The sequence below is a fragment of the Xiphias gladius genome, chromosome 23, assembly GCF_016859285.1.
Source record: "Xiphias gladius isolate SHS-SW01 ecotype Sanya breed wild chromosome 23, ASM1685928v1, whole genome shotgun sequence".
Lineage (NCBI taxonomy): Eukaryota > Metazoa > Chordata > Actinopteri > Istiophoriformes > Xiphiidae > Xiphias > Xiphias gladius.
In genome coordinates, this window is record NC_053422.1 from 9,045,859 (window position 1) to 9,069,635 (window position 23,777).

The following is a 23,777-nucleotide window of genomic DNA, read 5'->3' on the forward strand; positions in this document are numbered from 1 at the left end:
TTGATAGTTCTCAGCTCATACATGAAAAAATAGAGGGGAAAATAGGTTACTAAATGATCTATTTCAATCACCTCTCATTTAATGCTTGTCCTTCAGGAAACGGAACAATGTGCTGATTAAAAAATGACAGCAGAGCTTTGCGCGAACGCTGTAATTTGTGTTAGTGCTTTCTATAGTGTGCGAGCAACATCAGCGTCCACGGGTAGCCATGTTACGATAGACGAGTGCTATCTGTCACCTCCAGAATGTCTTGTTTGAATAGGCCTTCTTAAAGACCGTGTTTTGTCTAATTCACAACCCACACTGCAGCACAAGGCAGGCAGGAAACTTGTCACCATATTCCAGCTAAATGCAAGTACACTTCAGTCGTGTTTGTCTATAGAAGCTAGACAAACATTAATTGGAAGTTCTTTTCCATTCCGTGAATCTACTTGGCTTTTAAAAATAGTGAAATTGACATGTTTTTTTGGCGTTTTTTGTGCACTGCTCTAAAACTGTGCCCTAGCAGTTTGTATATTATCCATGTCTGCAACACTTCCTTTACTGTCTCTTTCCTTCACAAGCAAAATGTTGTACATCGTTGCCATATTACTATACTTTGCTTGGGAAGTTTCTCGTCAGTGCTGTATGGAACTTTCACACCTATTGTTCATCACTGTGTGTCCTGTAATCAATCATGGCTGTTTCGGAGAGACTCGCCGTAATTATCGGAGACGTAAGCTGTCGTCACCGACCTTGCGTGTTGTGACAGTGTGTGTCTGCCGAACAAAAAGCAACAGACACCCTTTCAGTCGTGTTGCATCATGCAGTAAAAGTAGAGACATTTACTTTGGCTCACGTTCATTTCCAGTTCTTTAGAAATAGCAGAAATTTGAAGTAGTGATAGCAGATAGTTAAGCTATGAGATTATTTAACCTGAATCATGCCAACATTTCTTGTATCTGTGTTTACTCTTTGATTATTTTATATGTCCATGTAAACAGCTCCTCCTGGAGTGTTTGCTCAAACATGGCTCTGGTTGTTGTTGCATGACTGTTTCTGTAGTGCATACAGTGTTGAGGATTACTTGGGGAGGAGGAAAATGTCTCTAGGCAGACAGCCTTCATTCATTAGCTCAGACAGTAGATAACCAACCCTGACCTCTATTCTGCACTGAAATTTGGAGTGTGCTTACAAATCTGGGAGTTGTTTATGTGCAAACCTCTAGTTTCATTTTAAAACAGATCCATGTGAATTCACACGCTCTTGCTTAGATCATAATTGTACTAAACCTACCTCAGATTATGTGTGAGTAAGTGAGTGGGTCCCCTTCTATGTGAATCTGTCCCCTACTCTAAAAAGAGGAGCAGTGCCACCTACTGTTCCCATGCTCACTCAATATTACTCATGTTAATATGAATGAATATGAGTTGAATGAATATGAAATTAACCTGTGTACTCACGTGCATAACTTACCAGTGGATGATTGTAAATGTGAGGTGCTCAAATGAGAGCGCAATGACTTTGTTCAACATTGTTTCTCTGCCTTTTTTTCAATTCAGGGTGTTCTCCTGGTGTACGACATTACTAACTACCACAGCTTTGAGAATCTGGAGGATTGGTTTAGCATGGTGAAGAAGGCCAATGAGGAATCTGATATCCAGCCTGTTGTCTCATTGGTTGGGAACAAAAGTGAGTATTACACATACATAAATGCACAAACACACATAAATCCCCTGTTTTTCAGCAGGGAAGAAGCAATACAGTGCTTTGAAAAAATGTAGGTGTAGCCTATCAAGTTTGGAGGGAACTTTATTTTCATTTCTACTGAGTAGCAGCAAATGAAGAAAGTTTTCCTCTATTCATGTCAGCCTGACATATTTTTCATTTTGCGTGTCTGTGTTTGTATTCGGAGGAGTGAGTGTTTGATGGTAGCAGACGTGTTTGTTAGAGCACCAGATAACTGATCGGTGTGATAAGCCAGTTGATAAGAGAGTGAGGTTTCGGAGCAATGGGAGAGCTGATGTTTGTGAACTCTTGGGAGTGACGGATGATGATTTAAGATCCCCGGGATAAACCTACCCCAGATGGACCTGGGGCACCGCTTATCTGTGCCCTCCTCCCTCCTAGTCAGTATCCGTCTGGCCCCCCCAGTCCGAGCTGCGCTCCTGTCCAGAGTCGTTGGTTAAGGAGAGGAACTCGACGTTAACCAGACGGCTCTCCTCCTATCAGCCTGCACCCATCCACCCATCTCCAAAATAAAGAGTAATAATGAGGACTCTTTTTAAACATCCCCTTGACAGATGTGGAGTCATGGCTGCCGCCGTGTTATTGTAAAGTGAGGCGTCAGAGTGTGTGTGTGTGTGTGTGTGTGTGTGTGTGTGTGTGTGTGTGTGTGTGTGTGTGTGTAATTGTGACTGTCCACCTTCCCGGGCGATGATGAACGGTCAACATAGTGGTGCCTGCACACAGGAAGCTCTCGCTAATGTTACTCAACGGGGACCATAGGTCACGGTTTAATTCGCCTGTCTAGAGCAGATTCTCTTGTCTTCGCATCCGTTGCATCTCCTAATGCCCTGGCTTTAACCGTGGGCGCCTCTGTATTTAGGCTAGGTTTTGGGTATGTGGGTGAGTGTGTGTACTGTAATATTTAAGTAGTGTACATCCCGCTGTCAGGCTCCTCACCCCGACACTCGCACAGTCACTCTCTCACTAATGGCTCTATTGGTGAGAATGGCCAGTGTGTGTTTTTTCTGTTCCTATAGGCTGAAAAAAGAAAAACAAAATCCCACACAGATTGCTCCGCTAGGAGCAATCAATTACCTTGTGAGACTTTATGAATCCCAGGGCCCTCCCATTGACTCCTTTTTTTTTTTTCAGGGAGCCTGAAGAAAGTTAGTGTAGTTATCTAGTTAGAAATGTCCACACCTACATTTTTATTTTACTTTTCCACTCCACAGCTTATCTGAGGTTTTTTTTTTTTTTTTTTGCTGAAGAACTTCTAACCTTTTTAAGTATCATAGGATTTTTGTTTTTTCTCCAACTTGAATACTTGGATCAAACGAACAATACGCCGAACATATGACTAGACATCATTCTTTTGGGAACGGAGTTTAGATTTCTTTTAAATGGTTCCCATGATGTTGGACTGCTTGACGCAACATGTTTGTGACAACCGAAATAGAAGTACAGACATAACAAGGAGCTTATAAAAACACTACAGATTTATGTCTCTGTAAAGGCTTGTCTAAGGGGAGATTGCGGTGTTTCACAAATCAGAGTTTTTAGTGTTTAAACTTGGATAAACTTAAGGTGAACACTGGCTGTACGTGGCATGCGCATTTAGTTGCCGGTTAGATCAGACAGAGTTGTACATATACAGCTGAAAGGTTTTTTCCAATATACTAAAAGATCTGATACAGTATTGTAACATTTTAATGTTCATTTTTAACATAAAGTCAGCATGTAGACTGCAATCAAATGTAGCTCTGTTTTTCTTATTAACAGTACATGTGCTGCTATATGCATTGAGCTCATATTTCCTGAATTACCTCGTGTTCAAATTAAACTAGAAAGCAATTTCTAGTTTAATTTGAACACTGTCTTCTTTACCCTGTGTACTTGTAATTGAGCCTATGGACCAGACTGGTTCATTAATGATGCTGTCGCCTCCTCTCCTTACCCTGCCCTGACTGCCCTCCTGTGCCATGTCACTGCTGGGAAACAACCTTTCCTTTCTTTGGCTTAGCGTGGCCGGCTGGGGTTAAGTGTGCTTGTTAAGAACCACTATGCTGCACCCCCATGCCCTCTACATGCTGCCCAGAGCCTTGTGTTAAATAATGGCACCACTTGTAACAATTCAGAGAGGAAGCCAATGAAATCTTTTATTGAGGGCACACATATGCGCACACAATTATTTATGCAGAGGCATGCACACGCACACACAGACACTCAGAGTTGTGCACAGAAACATGTACTTAGGTAAAGCGACACACTTGTGGAGTCTCTGGGAACACATGGGTAATGGAAGAATGCTAAGCTCTTGGTCTGTTTAAACATTCTATAACTGTTTATTAAAGTGCAGCCCAGTGTAACACCGTATGGTACACTGGTACCTCTCAAGAGAGATATTGGCTTGTTGTGCATTCATCTCCTTCACCCCTCGAGTGTTTCATTTTTTGTAGAGTAATAAGTGCTGTTTGTTTTGAAAGGCATCCAAATGATAAATTCTGTTGCTCTTTGCTTAACAACAGCTTTATTTGGCTTGTTACTGTCTGTGTTTACTTTTTAGATTAGAAATGGTCATAAGACACTGATATAAAAAATATGACATACTTCTTAGGAGTCCTAATCCATATTTTGAATCTTTTTGTGTGTCGTACCATACACATATTATCATGGGACCATCACCATTGGAAAATGAATTGTGTTACTATTCGAAATTGGTGCACATTTTTGTTTTCAGACATTAAGCCTGTGTCGTTTATCAAACCAATTTGTTTTTATTAAGTGGAGATCGCAGGACCCCTGCTCCCCACCCATCACCCTTCCCATTTCTAGCCCTCTCTCCCTCAGGAACTCCAGAGCATCCATCATAGGGTTTTACAGCCCTTATTTGGGTGACTTAAATGGGTTCAGTTCTCTTAACCCCTCCTCATCACTCATGGCTTTTTACTCAGAGGTTCTAACACCGTTCACTGCCGATCCACTCAGGCCTGCCATGGGAAATGTTTCCTTCTGCAGGGAGATAAGGTCCCCGCATCAAGACAATTTGTACACTCAATTACGTCTTACCTGCCTTTCTCTTCTGCTCAGGTTTCTTTTTCACCTTTCTTTCTTCTCCGAGTCCCTATCTTGCACCATCTCTCAAACATACTTGCACATTCATTTTCATCCCTGTGCAAACACTGACTCTTTCAATCACACACTTAGACCTACTCTTAACTCTTATCTCTCACATGTGTAGACTAACACTTCTGCTGTAGCTGCCTTTACTTACAGTAATGTCTTTTCATTGGCTCTGTGTCCCTGTTGTGTTAAACAACATGCGTGTGTTTGCTTTCTGCACGCTGCAGCGGATCTCACCGCATACTGTTACCCGTCGCACTTCTCTCTCCCCAGTTTTCCATCCATCCATGTGAAAGCTAAAGCGAAACATGGATCTCCCCTAACGCTTGATTCTCATGAAGCATGTCCTTACCACCAACATTGTTGGTCTTGACTTGTTTGCCCTCTTGGCAAGGCTCGGGGTGGAGTTGAAGCCTTCCCCCTATCCCCAGCTTTCTCACCCCCGTCACCTCCCTGCCCCTGTAAAGCTGCCACAGTTCCTGTCTGTTCAGTGTAGACCTGCACATTTCTTAATAGAGAGATGCTCAGAAGTCGAGGAGCGCAGAGGAGCTCAATGTGCTTCTGTTTTTGGTTTAGCTCAAAAATGTTTTTCCTGGCTCAACCCACTCCTACTTAGGTCCTCTTACAACAAACTAAAAGGTCCTAATTGCCCCCAAGGGAAAGGTTTAGCCACAATAGACATGTGGTGGGACAAAAGCCCAGTACTCTTACCCCAGCACCCTCACCCCTCCCCAGATAGAAGAGATGAACACGTCAGCAGTGTCTGTGTTGCACTGTGGGTAGTGCGACCACAGGTTCGACACTGTAAAACATTATATATACAGTATGTGGACCTAGTAAGGCATGGCGTATGGTTGGGTAAAGATCTGGAATGTTTACAGTTTACAGCAAATCCAGTGTTTCCTGTTTCTCCCCACATTTTATTTAAGGTAAAGGGTCAGCCTAGACGTGTGTATCAAATTGTCTCAGTAACCGCATTGACTGTAGCCTGCTGTCTTTCTGTACGTCTGGAAAAGATGGGAAATAAAGATTCAGGTTACAACAAGGATATGGAAGGATGAATGAAGAATTACAGCTGTATTATACTGTGGCTGATAAGTCAGTGTAAAATCACAGCTGCAGATGCTGAGATGTGTGATTAAGAAATACTTTCAAGGGTTTATTTAAGCCTGCTCAGGTGGCTGATAGGTGGTCTTTCCCACACAGAGCAATGCAAAGAGCGCCAATCTGGTGCTCCTTACTAAATGAACGAAATGCTAAGCCTTAATTGTAACAACTATTTGACCCAGCTCTGGTCCCTGCACTCATCTCTCTTGACTCTCATGCCTGTCGAAACATGGAAAGTCCTCATTCATTTTAGTCATCCATAAAGCAAATATTGTTGCACATGCAGTAGATGATCAGTCTTCGAATACCTTCTTGTGTGGTAAGTCATGGGCCATTTGAGTTGCACAGCACAGCTTAGCCACCTGACCTGAAGGCAGCCTGGAACCCTCATCACGCTCAGGCTGTACTTTATTTCTCTGCTGCTCCACAACATTGATATGGAGGAATTCCTGGAAGGGGCCTTGCTGACACAGGGTTGAGTAAATAACCGATTGATCTGGATCCACAGTCATATATTATAAATGTATGTGGAATATCAACATAGTTCCTTCTTTTTTGCGGTGCGAAATATTACGTCACTGTCTTTGCACCCTGCTCCTGCTTCAGGTTTTTAACTTGGTCGATGTTTGCTCGTTCAGTCATGAGCAGAACGCTCTTTCCATGTTACAGTTCACTGCTCTGGCTGCTGTTGAATATGCAGGCCAGTTCAACGCATCATTGCTCATAGGAAGACTTTATAATTATGAGTAGACTTACTATAGTGATGCGACGCATACAATTACGAAGGCTCCCCTGTGCTCCGTATAATTATTATAGTTCATAGTTATGCTGCCGGCTCACAGAGGCATGTATTACTGCTTGCCCATAAAAGTCCACTTAGTTTAACAGCGACAGGAGAGCTCAGAGGACATGGCCAGTGAAACCCCGGGCAGCGTCTTGTGCGGTCGGCTCAGAACTGGGTCTTTTGTTCACTTTTCACGAGTCCTGGGAGTCCGTTAACCCAGCCTGCAAGGCCCCCGGCCCCATGTTTTACTGTAGCAGTGACAGCCCGGCACTCCAGCTCTCTCTCTGCCTGTAGAGCTACCGCTGGACGCTGTCTGTTTTACATTCCCTGACCGGGGAGGAAGACCACATTGTTTTACTAGCCGTTGTGGAGTATCTGATTATGTTTTAAGGTGTGAAAGCATGTGTGTGTATTTGCACGAGTGTGTGTCTGCACATCGTTTCATGAAGAACGATCAAATGTCAAGATGAGCTGTGATCAATGAGCTGTCGACAGAACACTTCTGACCTAGTGGAAAGCGAGTCCCCTGATGGTCCCAGCCTGTTTCAGGCCACCGGGGCAGGGGCGCCGCAGCACAAAGAGCGCTCTGTCTCTGTCAGGATTCCCCTGAGGACTCCTGCACGGGCCCTGCTCACCTCGACAACACCCGGCTACTAACAGCACTTCATCTGTCTGTACTCACTCAGAAAAGTCATGATAATGTTATTAACTCACCTTCAAACTTTAATATCCTGACTATTATTTGTAATTATTCCACCACAAGTTTAAATCAAGTTATACAATGTCTGAAGTCATTAATAGCAGTATACAATTGGCTACAGATTGCTGCAATATTGTGCAGCTACTCTGATGCTGGAATTATGTTCTGTTAAAGCCAAACGTAATATCGAATTAATTTTAAGTTTCAGGTACTTTTGCATTAAATATAGATGTTCCAGTCATCAGAAAATAAACGTTGCCTACTGTAAACAACATCTTCACTGTTTAGGTCTAATGAAATGTGCAGGAGTACCGTTTGCATAGTTACTTGACTTCTGAATGACTGCATAGTGTCTAAAGAGTAAAGAAAACACAACTTTTTTTGTGGCACTTCTGTACGATACTGTATTCCTGAGAAAAAAAAAAAAAAAAAAAGAAATTAAACTTGGAACTAGCCAGAACTTTTTTTGAAGGGGAAAAGTAGCTATTCTTTGCATTTCCATTATGCTGTCCATATTTTAATACAGGTAGAGACTTATCAAGCCTTTTATATTTCAAAACCCTCAGTGTTTATGAGCTCTCTCCAAGTCATGCAAACCAGTTGGACTCATTCATTTAAATGCTTCACATAAATTCCACTAGCTATTTTGTTTTATTAGCCACTTGTGCTGTGAAAGTTATATCAATGTCTAATTCAATCAGACATCACACAGAATGGTTCATTATACTTTTACTGACTTTTTAAGATAGTAAAGTTTTCCCCATATCTTGTACCAGAAAATTAGGGTAAATCAAATGTCACCCACTATTAATCTTACCTGTTTGTTATCAGACTTTTGGAGGAAATTATTCTGTTGCTTTTCTAAACTGCTTAGGAACCACACTGAAAATTACGGTATATTAGACAGTGTCTTTGACCGAGTGCTTCACACTAATGTGGGTGACTTGAACTTAAAGTTACCCTGCGGAGCAGTGCACGTTGCTTTCTCTGGTTAAAATGACTAATGTCACTGGCAGTAGATCATATTATATAACATATATAAAAAATATTGATTCTGTAACAACTATACTGAAAGTTTTGCCTGTTGGTTAATGTGCTCTCTCCAAGCCCCTGACTGATCTCTGCAAAAGATTGTAAATGAAAAGTCACATCGCTCTGTAACATCACTTTACGACCACAAGTGAAATGTGTTTTTGTAGTTCAGCATAGTGACTCTTTTCTAGGGAAATGATCTAAATACAGGAGAGGCCCAGTTAAACTTTTCATTCTTAACAAATCAATATTTTGAGCTCATTAACCTCAACTGAATCAGGAGCTCCAGTATTCGGATGAAGTAGTTAGTGAAAAAGTCAGAATGTTACAGCTGTTATTTCAGTGTGTCAGAACAATCAATATTAGATTACAAAAGATTAGATTCAATTTAATTGTCATTACACAAAGTACAAGTACAGAGACAATAAAATCAATTGACTTTGTATATAGTTTCTTTTATTCTTTTATATATTTTCAAAAGGGACAGTGTACATTAATGAACATTCAAATAAATGTAAATGTACCCGAGTTAGCCGGAAGGTTAGTTTTTTGATTTGCATTCAAAAATAATAAGAATAATACAACATGTATTATGTTTTCCCATCTAAGCAGATTATACTTCTTTAGAATGTGGCAATGATGAAAACTGAATGGCATCTTCTCTAAAGAATTAAGTGAAATGAAGAAGTTTATGCAGTAGGATATGATTAACTGTGTTGCATATTTTCCGTAAATCAAGGAACATGACCCCCACAACCCTGCTTTTGTCCATTGATGCTTGAACTTTTTCTATGAAGTAGCACATAGCTGTTTCTGTCGAGTGATTAGTCCTGAATCCAGATAGCATTGGGTGTGATGGGAAGGAGCTATTGTTAAGAAGATCAGTGATTTCTTTTTGACGACCAGTTTTTCAGATACCTTTCATACTATGGGTAAGATACTGATGGGCCTGTAGTTTGGGGTCAGAAGCGAGTCGCCGCCTTTAAGTGTAGGGGCCGCAACAGCAGGCTTCCATAAATTAGGAAGCGTCACCAACTCATATTCTGCCGTTCATCTAATTTTCAAGTTGGAACTACAGGTTGTGAAAATTAATGAGGCTATCTTAATAAATGTTAATGCTGATTAAATTAGTGGCTCTAAACTTATCTATGCTAAATCTAATAGGTCTAAACTGAATCTTTGACTTGTAGTTATTTGTAACTTTAGTTATTTGCAAATGATGAAAACTAAACTATATGAGGTTTGATAAGGTATTCGAAAGGGTTTGATACTGAATTTGGATTAAGTAAAATGCTATTAGACCTCAACAATAGAGGCAGTAAAAGGTAGACCTTAAAAGGTAGCAGTGCGCTAATAAAGCAGGACCACAAACCAACGTAAATAATGCAGGTTTCCAAATATTAAAAAAGGGTTTGCAAATGTTTTAAGGAAGGAAAGGCATTCACCATTTTTGAAAGGTCTTAAGGATATACACAATGTGTAGATAAGAAACACTAGATATAAACAAAACCATGCTTGTTTAAAAGGAAAATTCTACACAGTACAGTTCAGTACACAGTAAAATGAAAGCAGCATTATCCTAAAATTGTGTTTTAAAATACACAGTCAGTGCAAAACAGCTTCACACCCTATTCTTGGAGTCATACCATGTACAGATCCGTACATCATAACCTTTTTTTTTTTTTTTTTTACACTAAATTTTATTAAACCAAATAAATTGGGTTGGAACCATCTTTTACAAGGGAGACGTGGCCAAGACAGAAACAAGTTGCAGACAAAACAGTACAAAATCAGAAATGGATAACGATACTATGAAGGCCAAAATGAACTAAACTAGTCTTGAATTTTGCCTTCCCAAGATATAAAATTCTCTAATTTAAAATCATTTTGCAGTTTATTACAAATGGCTGGGGCAGAAAACTACAAGGCCTTCTTTCTAATCTCTCTCTGTACATTAGGGATAGACAGCAGGTTTACAGTACGTCTTGTGATCTGAGATAATGATTGCAAGACGAACTCTGAATCCTTTAAGTTATATCAGAATGTTTTCTGCTTCAGAACTGGTGACGCTCTTCTTGTGTTACTTGAATGTTAAAGCAGACTGTAGCAGTAGAGACTCACAAAGCACAATTGAATGTCAGAGCTACAGAATAGTCCTGGGATGTTTTTAAACTTAGTGCTGCATAATGAACAATTTGCTCAGACAGTTGTAAGTCACTTCATTAGGAATTGGACTTAGTTTGATAATCCTTGCCCTCACTATACAGTCTGACTTGGTTCATTCGTCATTGAGGGGAAACTGTGGCAAACCCTCTTAACAGGGTCTTAAAGGCATAGTGTGAGGTAATGTTGGAAGTGATAGGTTCTCCCCTGGGGTTGATTAGGCTCAACCCTGTAACTTTCACTTAATGGGATATGACCCCTCAGAGCCCAAAGTCTCTGACAACACACACAGGCCCAACCATTACCAACACACACAGACACATAGACACACACACAGTTCACACATTCCTCCCTCAGCCCTTAAACTCCCCACTGCACCAACTGCTGTTTAGTTTAAAGCAAGGCTGCTGGCAATTAACTGTGTTATGTCAAGCTTATTCTCTGGCTGTTGCTCACTGGGTAAACTGTTCAAATTGGTCCCCAGCAGCCGACCTGGTAGAACACTAAGTAGGTGTCTCTGTTATCACAGCATAGTTTTAAAAAGACCACTGAGGATCACACAGTATAGTGTAGGATTTCGGGTTGGATAGCCAATATAGAGCTATTAGCTTATTGTTTTGCCTTGGCAACATGTGTTGGTGAAGTCTAAAGGAAAAATATATCCTTGATTTTGTTAAAAAACTAAAAATTGTTGGCCATAAAATAAACCTATCTTTACACTATGTGGGAGAATTCCGGGATTACGTTTAAAGAAAAAATTCACATGTATATACAAAATGGGGAAAAACAATTCTGGAGCCAGTGGCCCCTCCCACTTTGCAACTCTATAAAATGAGTAATTTATGTTGTTAATGTTAGCAAACTTCTGTTGGATATGGCTTTATAAAGAACATTTTGCTGACTTTATCACTTTTCTCCACTTATGCTACTGTCATACTATGTTTTAGCATTAGCATTATCTTGAAATTGTCACTTGCAGCCACAGTGGCAGTTGTTCAGCAAAAGTTATGAAACAGGTGTGTTACTTTACCTCACCTAAGACAAGCCTGATTTACAAATACGGAACAAAAGTGTCACAAAGTCATACCACCTCAGTAATGTCAGTGACAAAGTAACACGTATATAAAGTTTGCTCACATAAGTTTACATTAGACAATATTAGGTGCTGGTTATACCAGACCAAGAAAGGCTGTAGCACCAACCACCACTGTTGAACTGAGCAAGTTTGCGATTTCATTTTTTAAGAGGAAGAATGTGTTATTTTTTCTTTTTAAAAGTTTTATAGAGTATGTTTACATGCACATTAGTATCCGGGTTTCGAGTCTTATCCTGTTTTTTTTTTTTTCTTATCTTATTTGCGATATGATGTTTACATGGAACATGAGAAACCTGGTTAAACGGCATCCAGGTTTCTGATTATGTGTGTGCAGGTGTGTTATGATCCCACAACTCTGCCACTCATTTCTCTACCAACAGGGACTCTTCAGATATCTGGATCAAGTGTTTACAGGCCACACTATCCCACTTCTATTGGGGAATTACAGCTAACTTATCTAGGTTTCTCAAAACTGGGATAAGGCCTGGTCCAGGTTTCTGAAACAAGGATATGCCTATACATGTGCAAAACATGATCAGGATACTTGTGCGTATGTGAACATACTCATAGCCTCACATTGAGTCACTTTCTCCAATAATGATAATGTTAATTTATTGTTAATGGTTTTTCAGTTATTTAATTTCAGTCATTGGCAGCTGGTGCATCTTCTTTTCAGGGAAGATGAAATAGCAAGGGTTTTGGTTTAAAAGCATTCTCAATGCAGATCAATCCAACCAAAATCCAACCTCCTTACTAATTTCATGGTTTTTTATTGACATTAAAACCTCTCCAAGTCTCTCTGGTTTCAGGATAATCAGGTCTGCCAGTGAGAGGATTCTTTCCATGAAGGATCTAAGCTGACATCTCCACAGACACTAATTTGTGGAGAGGAACATCCATATTTTCTTCTCATTTGATTGTGTTCCCACTCATGAAATAGGTTACCACAATAACAAACGGGTTATTTATGGTAAAAGCCTAATTTATCCGCCAGATATTAATCTCTAACTGTTGTCTTACAATTCACTTCAATGACAGGCAGACCTTTTAAATAAACACTAATGGTGACCAGAGCGAGCGTGAGCCATCGCTCTTGACGACTGATGATCCCCTCCGCTATCTCTATGCGCTCGGAGGCCTAAACAGTTTATTTCGTGTTTGCAGTCACTTCCTAGGGGTTGTTAAGCTGATGTACAGTTTGACAGAAACGGAGGGAAACCAGATCATCGGAGGAAGATTGTTTTGACCTGATAAGTAGAAATGGGTACATTAGGGAGAAAAATGGAGCAAAACGCTGAAACTGTGGGATTAGTATTCAGTTTACACAGACATATGCCACATGCTGCTAAATTCTTTTGTGAGAATATGGGCCCAACTAAGGTATTATTTTTTGACTAAAAAGAGCTACGTACTTATTCACAAATCATGAACTGTAACAAGAACTTGTACAAAATAAAGATATATCATGTATAGTTGTGCATTTTCCATTAGAATATATATTGACAAATTACTGATACTAGAAGGTCAAGGTTAGTTGCTGTTCAGAAACTCTTGGTCATATCACATGATCTTCATCAGCAGATAAAGCTTGCCCAGTTGTCACTAAGTTGTAGATTAAAAAAGTACTCACATTTTAAGGTAGAAGTGCTCAGTAAAATGGAAGTTTTAACATCTATAGCTTCATTACCAATGGGAAAAGTCCATTTGCTGATCAAGAAAAGCTCCATAAGAACTATTAAATGGACCTTTTCTTCTGAATGTATTGCCAACCCCTTTTTTTTTTTAAAGTCAAGAGTGAACTTTGAAACTTAACATTGAATTTAAAATAATATATATGGAAAAGGAAAGCAGCAAGTACTCACATTTGATAAATTCAAGCAAATGAATGTTTGGCATTTTTGTTGGAAATTGTCAAAAACCCAAATTGTTGCCAATTAATTTTTTGTCAATCGACTAATCGTTTAATTGACTGATTGTTTCAGCTATGATTAGAGCTGATTAGACAAGTTTTTCCTCTATAACACAGACCTTGAAGGTGATTATCTGACAGTCTGCAGTTTTTTAAAAATTTCCCTGCTGCCTAGCTCTGATTTTCTGCCCCACCTATGCTTATACTGTACCCACAGGCAGTACACCTTTTTTACTTACAGTAACGTGCCTTCCTCAGCTCCTGAGCCACTATGTTAATGTTGGCTAATCTGACTGTGACACATGATTGATAACCTTTCCCAAGTGTTCAGGATCCAAAGGATTAGTTGTGTTTACTTCTAGTAGCGTGCTGGGTACCTCCACTGTTAATGACAGGAATTAATAACCTGCTGACGCCTATGAGACAGCTATGTTTATGTACAGGCAGAGACGTGATAGTCTGCCCTGGACATTGAGTAGTTTTAAAAGTGTCTGCCCTTGCCCAAAAGGTTTGTGTTTATATTTCACTTACAATAATGGTAATATTCGTTTTAGTTTAAAATGATTCTTTAAAATGTATTTTTTTGGACTCTGTGGATTGGCCTTTAACATTTTTGGGTCATATAACTTACTGAGATATTAATAATACTGGATTAGTGCAGTGTTTACATTTATTCCTCACAATGTATCTGTCTCTCTCTTTCTCTGCTTCTGGCTTTATCCTCCCTCTCTCCCTCACACACACACACACACACACACACACACACACACACACACACACACACACACACACACACGCACATACACAAACACACACACACACACACACTAAGGGGCTTGAGAACGGGGTAAGTCCTTGACAACTTCAATGAAACCTCACACAAAGAGTAAAACTCGGGGGGACGAGAGAAATGCAACACCGTACAGTAGCCTGACCTCCTCCAGCTACCACAGTCATGTATGCACCAGATAGCGGGCGTGGCTGCCTTTCTTCACAAAGCCAGAAATAAAGAGTGAAGCTATTGCTTTCAGCAGCAAGACCCCCAGGTGACCTTCCTCATCGACCCAGGCATGACCCCATAGTGAGGAAGGAGAGAAGCAAAGCGCCTGGTGTTAGTGCACAGGAGTCGAATGCACAGAGATGCAATCACAATAGCTAAAAAGGAAGGCGCTGTCATTGTGTGCTCACAGTAAATCAGCGCGAAGGTGACAGTCCCAGTTCTTGGGCCTGTGTGCCCACCTAAAAGGCCGGCACACTCATACGTCAAACTGTTTTCTCTATCTACGTTCTCACTGTGAGTGTAGCCTGAAGCCTTCGGTCATCCACATATTGTTTCTTAAGTATTTCTCTGCAGCTGGGCTGGTTTGTCTGTTTCGGCTCAAACAGAGGTTCATGGCTTCGGGGTGCAACTGTACTAGGCTTACACTGAGGAATGAGTCACATCAAGTTTTAATACCAGCTGGGAAGGGAAGCTCGGGGCTACTGAATTGATCACGTCCACTCTCAAACCCTGGAAATAACTCCCTCCATAAATTAAAAGATACAGCAATCAGTGGACCCTGCGGCTGGGTTTGAAAGCAACATAACAACTGAATTACGCTTTGTTTTCATGTACCTTTATGTGCACCATCCTTGTACACTAGGCAGACCCCTTCCATCTTATCTCAAGTGTAAACAGCTATCTTTTCTGTTTATGTTCTGATACGTGACAGTTAACCTTGTGAGCGTCCTGTATAACCACCGTATAAATCTTTCTATCTTTTGTACGTTTTCTCACATGCCACACTGTGTTTTGTCCACAGTCGACCTGGAGCACATGAGGACAGTGAAAGCTGACAAACACCAGCGCTTCTGCCAAGAGAACAGTCTCATCAGTCAGTTTGTATCGGCGAAGACAGGGGATTCGGTTAGTACCAGCTGATTCAATATGTCAGTAAAAATGTGGAGTACAAAGTGACTCTCATATTACTCACCTTTTTTTTAATTTTATCTCTTTCTCCAGGTATACCTTTGTTTCCAGAGGGTGGCTGCTGAAATTCTTGGTGTAAAGCTAAACAAAGCAGAAATAGAGCAGTCCCAGGTGAGCCTTCATGGTGTCAAGGTCTTTCTCTCAAATCGCACCCAAATTTCTATGCCGCTGCCTCTTAAGCTACATTTTAAATGACTTATTTGCTCCTAACTAGGATTTTGCTCTGTACTTATCCAGCCACTGGTTAAAGAGTTAAAGTAGCTGGTGATGTTTTTGGGTACATCTGTCCTGGTATTATGTGTAATGTTATGCCTGAACTTATGGGAGGTCACAGGGAGTTAGGTCAACGGAGGTCGCCACACACTGTAAAGGACCTTTTACTGTGTAAACATGAGTTTGTTACGTCTGCCTCCGGTGATTTTCTACCTGCCACTGACGATGCCCATCTGTAAATACACCCACATTGACCACATTAATGCGTGAAGTCAGAGGTTAAAGGTAGACAGTTGTAGGGGTGAGGAGGTTAGAATGGGCTGTCTGATTTATTTGGTTTATCTCCCACTGTTTTTGGCCAAAACAGGGTCTCAGCTTGCCAGCCAGACCAAGGTGCCCAGTGGTGGCAGCTGTAGAATTTACAAGGTCACCTCCCCCAGAAGCATTAATCCTGGGGCTGATATGACCGGTTGGAGCCACTCTGGCTGGGTAGTGGTTGATGGGCCTGGGGGCCGCAGCGAGGTCAGGACCTCTAGAGAAGGGAGAGCATGTAGGGGAAAGACCGGCCAACTTCTCAAGCCCCTCTCACTTCACCAACATTGCTGATGACTAACAAAAAATGACCGTCGACTAATGAAGCTGTCCATCTACTTTCTTCTTCCTACCCTCCCTTGATAGCTCTGTCAATAAAGCAAAGTGCTTTAATCCAGACTAATCAAGCAGGGCGAGTGGCTGGATAGTTTGTTCTTCATAGAAACAGGTTAAAGGTAGTTGACGGAAACACATAAAACATATATATATATATATGGGTGACATATTTAGATGTTTTGTTTTGTCCAATCAGCAATCCAGAACCCAAAGATATTACGTTTAAAATTATATAAAACAGAGAAAAGCAGCAAATCCTCACATTTAGGAAGCTGGAACTTTGTAATGTTGGGCATTATTAAAATTTGCTTACATTACAAAGTCACTAAAATTCTGTTTATTGATGAATACATCAATTGACTAATTGTTGTAGTTCCAGTTTGGTCTACAGAAATGTTTTTTATTTGGTCAGTTTCCTTGTAGAAAAATTTAAAAAAAACACTGCATACAAATTCTCAAAAAGGCAATATACAGTAGTTTAATACCGTTGGACAAGAAAGAATGGCGTGAGTTTGCGTCATTGATACAGAGATGAGGCTTCTGAGCACTTCATGACCTTGGGTCTAGCCGTGGGGCCAGCAAAACCTCATTATCAGTTGTCAGGTTAAAGAGCTGAACATAAGGGTCACAACCCCTGACAGTATTATATCTGCCTGGCAGCCCTCTCCGTCATGGTCCTCTGTCTGCTGGATCAGATACAGAGACCACGGATCACTCACCAACTCCGACACCAGGCTTCGGCAGCTCGTTAATCAGACAGCCAACCAGTGCCTGGTATTCAGCTATGTGGTCGTCTCTTCTATGGTTATTTAGCAAAGGGTCCAGCAGTCTTTGGCACATTTAAGTTTAATTGTAGACTAATTTTAACTTGAATTCCCAATAAGTCCAAGCTTATATATCCCTAAAAGTTTATAGCTGCCCCAACAGAAACTTCGAAATGCCCTACAAGATGTAAGGTGTTTCATAAAATAGTTGTAGATATCAGATATTGGTCAGACAAAGGGATAAAATGCTATGTTTCACGGATTATTTTAAAACTTTGGAGTGCTGGTAGGACAAAACCAGCTATCGTGGGGGTCTAGGAAACTGCCTTTTTTTTTTTTTTTTTACCATTTATCGAAATTTTTGACCAAACATTTGATCAATTAATTGAAAAGTAATCTACAGACTATTTGAGGATGAAAATAAACATTAGTAACAGCTTTCATTTTCAATGTATTGTTTCTTAAGTGTGTTTTGTTTGTCTCAGGTTTTTTTTCATAGAAAATTGAAGTGAGTCAAATTCTGGCTTCAAGTTTAATTTTTTCATCTAGTGTGTGCGCTAACTGTTTCCATTGATGCCATGCTTTACATTTTGTGTGTTTCTTACATTTCTTGTTCATTTCTCTCACTCCATGACCCTCTCCTCATCCATTCCTATTGATTGCCGCCAACCTACTTGGCTTTGGTCTTCATTCTTCTCACCCTCATCCTCTACTCCCATGCCCTGGTCCTTTTCTTTTTTTTGTCTCTTTGCTTACCTCCGTCATGCCACTGCTATGACATGTTGAACCTGCTAAGAGGATCGTGAAGGCTGAGCTGGTGGACTACCCACAGGATGAAGGCCCAATTAGACAAGAGAACAACCAGCGGAGCAAAATATGTTCTGTTCAATAGCTGGAAGTATGTCTGCACAGTTAAACAGAAATATTCAGTCGATCTGTCATATATCTGTTAGAATGTAGAAATAGTAGCTTTGTAGTTACAGCAAATGAATGGAATCATGGTAGTGGATGTATTTAATGCCTGTGGTTAAGATTATAACTCTAGAAAAAAAAGAGGATCCATTGGACTAATAGAACATAATCACACCAACTCTGTTGTTATACTGTGTTATCATAAGTTTATAGTATTTTGGTCAACTGTTTTATGAATCCAAGCTATGCGTCCTTTGGTGAGTTGTTTGAGAGGGATGTAGTGAGAAAAACCTTTATGATGGAAACAGACACGACTCTAGTTTGACCTTTATCTGCCTCCTGACTGGGTTGAGTAAGGGATGCACCAACATGATGACCAGTTTCTTAAATCATAGCATCGAGTCTGACCAAGAAATGTTTAAGGCATAGTTAGACATTTTGCAAAAGCCAAGGATTAGATGAGAGGAGAGCGAAACTGCTCTCATATTTGCCAATTATATATAAAGCTATAGCTAGGAGATGGTTAGTTTAGCATAAAGGCTTTCCACCACTGGTGGGATGCTTTTATTGTCAAGACGTTATTTGAAATGTAATTTTTTTGTCACAAAGTTAGCTGAACATCATTGGTGGTGCTTTTCTTCAGTAAACATTGGTCTAATCCACCAGATATGGACATATTCTGCACTATTTGGTCAGCAGATTAGTATTAAATACTCCAGGGAGGAATAGTATAAACAGTAAAAGCTTTAGACCACAGGCTTTTGCTTTGGCTTGTGACTAGCACACCTCTAACACATCATCAAGGTAAACAGGCTTGGTGTGACTAACCCCCCCAACAGTGGAAACACCCTGTTGTTGTTTGTCATTGCCAGGCTATGTTTCCCCATGCTAAGTTAGGCTAACTAGCTGCTTTCCCAAGATGTCTATTCCTGAACTATTGCTTTAATAATGTAGATATTTTTTGTCAGTGATTATATAGGTTGTGGTGTGCAGTGTGTTAGGCTCTATTTCACTGTAATGGACAGGTAATCTTATTTATAGTATATTTTCTCAGGCTCTAAAACTCTTTGTAAAGCCGTAAATATAGTGGACTTGAGTATTTAGAATTTTAGCTGTAGCCTGGGTGGATGTTACTAAAACCTCTTTTAATTTATGTGATTAAGTTTTTATGCCATTAACACTGTGAAGATTTGACTCTTTGTTCGTATTGTTGTGTAAGCATTTTAATTGTGTGTGTGTGTGTGTGTGTGTGTGTGTGTGTGTGTGTGTGTGTGTGTGTGTGTGTGTGTGTGTGTGTGTGTGTGTGTGTGTGTGTGTGTGTGTGTTTTTGCATCTTTTCAGCGTGTGGTGAAGGCAGACATTGTGAACTACAGTCAGGACACCGTGGCCAGGACAGTCAACCCCCCTCGCAGCTCCATGTGTGTGGTGCAATGACCCCCTCCAACACGCGCGCACACACACACACAAGCTCGTCTAACTTACAGTCTTCAGTCAGTATTCCTTTATCAGGTTTTTTGGGGTGACTGGATGAGATGTGTTGAGAGCGTGTCCTCTTTATTCCTGCGTGCCAGTTGTACGGGTGAGATGAAGAACAGGCTGTGCGGTTTTCGAGGCCTTGGCCTGTTGTTCGGATATTTAGGGGGAATTATTTCAACAGTAGTTCACCAAAAAGGAAATGGAACCTCACTTTTTTTCAAGTTTACACGCAGCTATCACTTTATTTCTATGATTCATTTTTAATACATATATTTAAAAAAAGCGTCTTTAAGCAATTAATTCACTTATCTGTTAGTATGAAGCTAATTGTTTAAAGGAGGAAGACAACTACTATAGTCAGTCACTCTGGTAATTAAAAAAATGTTTCTATATGTCTCCCCCTGCCATCGCTATTATTAATTGTTTCAATGATTAGATATGCTGCAGTATATTTCTAAAGATAACACCCTCAACACCTGTTGAATTTGTCTCTGTCCCTAGGACTGCAAAGTGGATTTGTGGTAAGAATTAATGGGACTTAGAAAGGGAGGTGAAACCAAATAGTCTCTCTCATGAATTTTTTCTTTGAATTCTTTTTTGTCTGTGGTGCTCCTCATTTGAACAGAAGGGGAAATAGGCGTTAAAATACTGTAGTGGACTGAAATGAATCTATGTTTTCAATTTGCCAATTTTTTCAATTAGGGGCTTGCACTAGCAGTGCTGTGACGTGAACGGTGTACTGGTATTTTACGTAGAAATATTTCAATTTTACAATCTTAAATCAACTTTTACATTTTATATTCTGTATTCTTCAGATTATATCCAAATCATTTGCATCTCTCGAATAGTATCTCTGTTCTCTAGATGTTTCTCGTAGAGAATACATTGCATTTTGATAATTTAGCGTTACATTTTCAGAATCTGTGACATTGCCGGGTTTGTCCTGATAGAGGACAGTTCAGATGCTGTGTTAATAAAGTATTGATAAAGCTAGATGAATATGACTCAGGAAGTACCTGAGTGTCAAGCTGAGCATGAGCTGAGTTGAATTGTAAAACATTTTATTAGGTCTCTACATAGCCTTATTCAACTGTCCGTTATAGAACAGAAGTTTGCATTGAAGAATAACTATGATGCATAAAATGTTTCATAGGATCTTCATTTTGACCAGGTTATTAGCTTGTTTTACAGTTTGTGTGTTGTTAGAGACGACTGAGATATTGCTCACTAAACCAATTTTGTCAAAATAGTTTCCACATGATAGTACATGTTGGCATGATGGGATTTAATGTGGTGTCCACCTATCAAATTATCTGCCATATGTGTTTGTACAATAAAAGCAACCTCCACTCCATTTCAAAGCTCCTTTCATCGATTAGAAATCATCACAACGCATCCTGTAAATTCTGATCATGTAAACAAAATGTACGCTTTAAAAAAATGATGAATGTACAGTTTAAAGTGAATGTTTAGTTGACGTTATACAGCAACACAGTTGTGTTTCTAAATAAAAATGATAAATGGAAAACGAGGAGGATTTGTGCAGTTTCTCTCTGAATACATACTGTGTTTGTGATATTCTTTGTGGAGTAATTAATTTCTATAAATTAAAGAGTATCAGCAGATCTTGAAAAGTTTGTTTCCTCAAAAAAAAAAAAGGGCCTTAGAAGCTATTAAAGAATTTTAAATTTAACTTAAGTTAAAGAGTATTTACTTGAATTCAGTGGGCACAAGTCCTGCTTTTTTGTATTTCTCTTTCCTCTTCCTCCCCGTCTGTGATTCTCGTTGCTGAACATAAGTCTTACATATATTCTTTTGCCTGCTGTGGGCAGTAATATTTAGAAAATGTTGTCTGAAGATATACACCTACAGTGGATTATGCTTGCAAGGACTGTTCAATCCTTTTTTTGTAGAGTTTCAGTCAGCACCATTCAATGCTTTGAATCCAGCAAGCTCCAAACTTTTCAGAGCCACCGTACAACTACTGAAATGATTTGTTTTCAGTGGACTATTCCTTTAACCAGGGATAGAAGGAAGCATCTATCATTGCAAGACAGTTTTTTTAATTCGAGGGCTGTAATGTCTCATCAAACACTCGTACTGTCACTACTGCTAGCTACAGTAGCCAGGAAGCTCATTGTCTCAAAATGGGCAAGTTTCCATTTTTGTAAAACCTGAAATAAACTTAAAATAAACTTTTTTTTTTTTTTTTTTTTTAATCCATCCATTTACCACTTATATGGGCCCAGGTTACATTAATTTCATTATTTATATCATCAGGGAAATTGTCATCGTCCCTTCTGGTTTTCCATCATACTTTCGTACTTTGGCTGGTATTACTGTGTATTAAATTGCATTAGAGTATTTGCTGTTTCTAGCTTCTCAACTATGAGGACCTGATGCTTTTCTTTGTCAAACATGCTAGTAAACTGCATATCTTTGGATTTTGGACTGCTGGAATTATAATGTCCTTCTACGTGGTTTTAAAATTCAATTTGCTGAGCCCTGGAGATATCCTGAATAAGCAATTGATGTTAGTTTGAGTAGTATAGTTTTACCAAAATACGAGCTCTATGAATGTGTGCAGAGTTTCTCATTACTCAGCCTTTGTTAGCTTGTTGCCATATTTGGGCCTTTGTGTCATTGCAATTTTTCACTCCATGATGATAACATAAACCAACAGGAACAGGCCCCGGAGGTGCTCATGTGAGCAGCAGATGATGGGAACTGGACTATAGCTGATGAGGGCATTACAGATTAAACATCCATGTGTTGAAATTTAAGCATAAGAACTGAAACTTGACCACCGCAGATCCCTCTCCATACAGGCTAACCTAAGTCTCTGGCAGCTAATGAGCCACCTGGTCTTTGTTCAGTAAATCTTCACTGAAACAGCCCCTAAATCCACTCTGGACAGATGATACAAACGGCTTTATAAATGGTTGTAAGCTGTATTAATTAATCACCTAAATAGTCCAGCCTTTTGTCACTGTCACACAACTGTAAGAGGGCTCTGGTTTTGAGTTTAGCCCTTTTTCTTATTTTTTTGCTGGGTCAGTGTCACTGAAACCATCGCCCCGGTGTATTTAGAAGGATTAAGTGCATTCAAAACCGCAGAGACAAACAAAACGAAGACTATCGTTGCGGGAGAATTTGTCATTTTATCTTCATCCAGGTGTTTTGAAATGTCAGTCTGTCTGTCTCTCGCAGATCTGCTACAAACAACGCTAGGACTTAATGGCGATTGAGGCAGCCCAGCTGGGGTCATTCCAGCACACGTGCGTTGCTTCGCTTGAGTGCACGTCTTAAGAGTTGTCTCTGCTGAATTTTTGTCAAGAGCTGTCACCGGCGCTGACAGGCGAGACTTGCCTTTGGCTTTGCTGCTGTTTAGACAGGTGTTTTTGAAAGGAAAACAACTGCGTTTCTAGTTTGGACACTCACAACAGCAATGTTCCCCTAAAGACGGGAGGGAAGAATATCACAGCATGGATAATGTCTGAGAAGGGTGAGGCTTTTACAGATTAGTAAAAGTCAAGGGCGATTTGCATCAAAATGAAGTTGTCTGCCTGTTTCTTTGGTAGCACCATGAAAATCATTGTGTATGTTAGTTGGTTTTGGTGTTTGCTCACTCTCCATTTGGGTACACATACTAGCAAAGATGCAGAAGTAAACAGAAAAAACCATATTTGTTAATATTTAGTTAACCACTTTGACACATTAAATTTGCTCACTACTTTGTAGTCTCAGAATAAGTTATGCTCCATCATGTAACCAAAACACCTCTTTCCCCTGAAGGTCTTTGCCTGAGCTGAAAGCTCAGAGAAGAGTATTTACTTGAATTCAGTGGGCACAAGTCCTGCTTTTTTGTATTTCTCTTTCCTCTTCCTCCCCGTCTGTGTTTCTCGTTGCTGAAACTCTGCGATGACAGTCTCAAAAAACCGCACATGACAAGCTGGTAAGAGGGCCATAGTTGTGGTCTGTGCTTTTTTTTTTGTGTGTGGGCAAAATGGAGCCAACACCCTCGTGATTACCCACTCACCCTCTTCCGTTTTCCACCTGTGCAGAGTGCCAGACCCACAGCGTTGAGGGAGTAGGCAGGACTGAGTCAACCCCTCTGATGAGGTCCAGTACCCCTGGTCCCCACACTGGCCCCTATTCTCTGTTAGCCAGCAGCAGG

General features: G+C 40.1%; 1 protein-coding gene across 3 annotated transcripts in view; it reads left to right on the forward strand.

Annotated features, from left to right (window-relative positions):
* rab28 (RAB28, member RAS oncogene family) overlaps positions 1-21,119 on the forward strand; it is a 31,742-nt gene extending 10,623 nt beyond the window's left edge. For 2 of the 3 annotated variants that reach the window (XM_040120743.1, XM_040120745.1), the window contains exons 4-8: positions 1,542-1,671; positions 15,421-15,524; positions 15,621-15,698; positions 18,009-18,110; positions 19,466-19,579. In XM_040120743.1, the coding sequence (XP_039976677.1) occupies positions 1,542-1,671; positions 15,421-15,524; positions 15,621-15,698; positions 18,009-18,104 (408 nt within the window). In that variant the 3' untranslated portion in view covers positions 18,105-18,110; positions 19,466-19,579. Of the gene's footprint in view, positions 1-1,541; positions 1,672-15,420; positions 15,525-15,620; positions 15,699-18,008; positions 18,111-19,465 lie in introns of all 3 variants that reach the window. The other variant, XM_040120744.1, reaches the window with a different exon arrangement.
* The last annotated feature ends 2,658 nt before the right edge of the window (positions 21,120-23,777 follow it).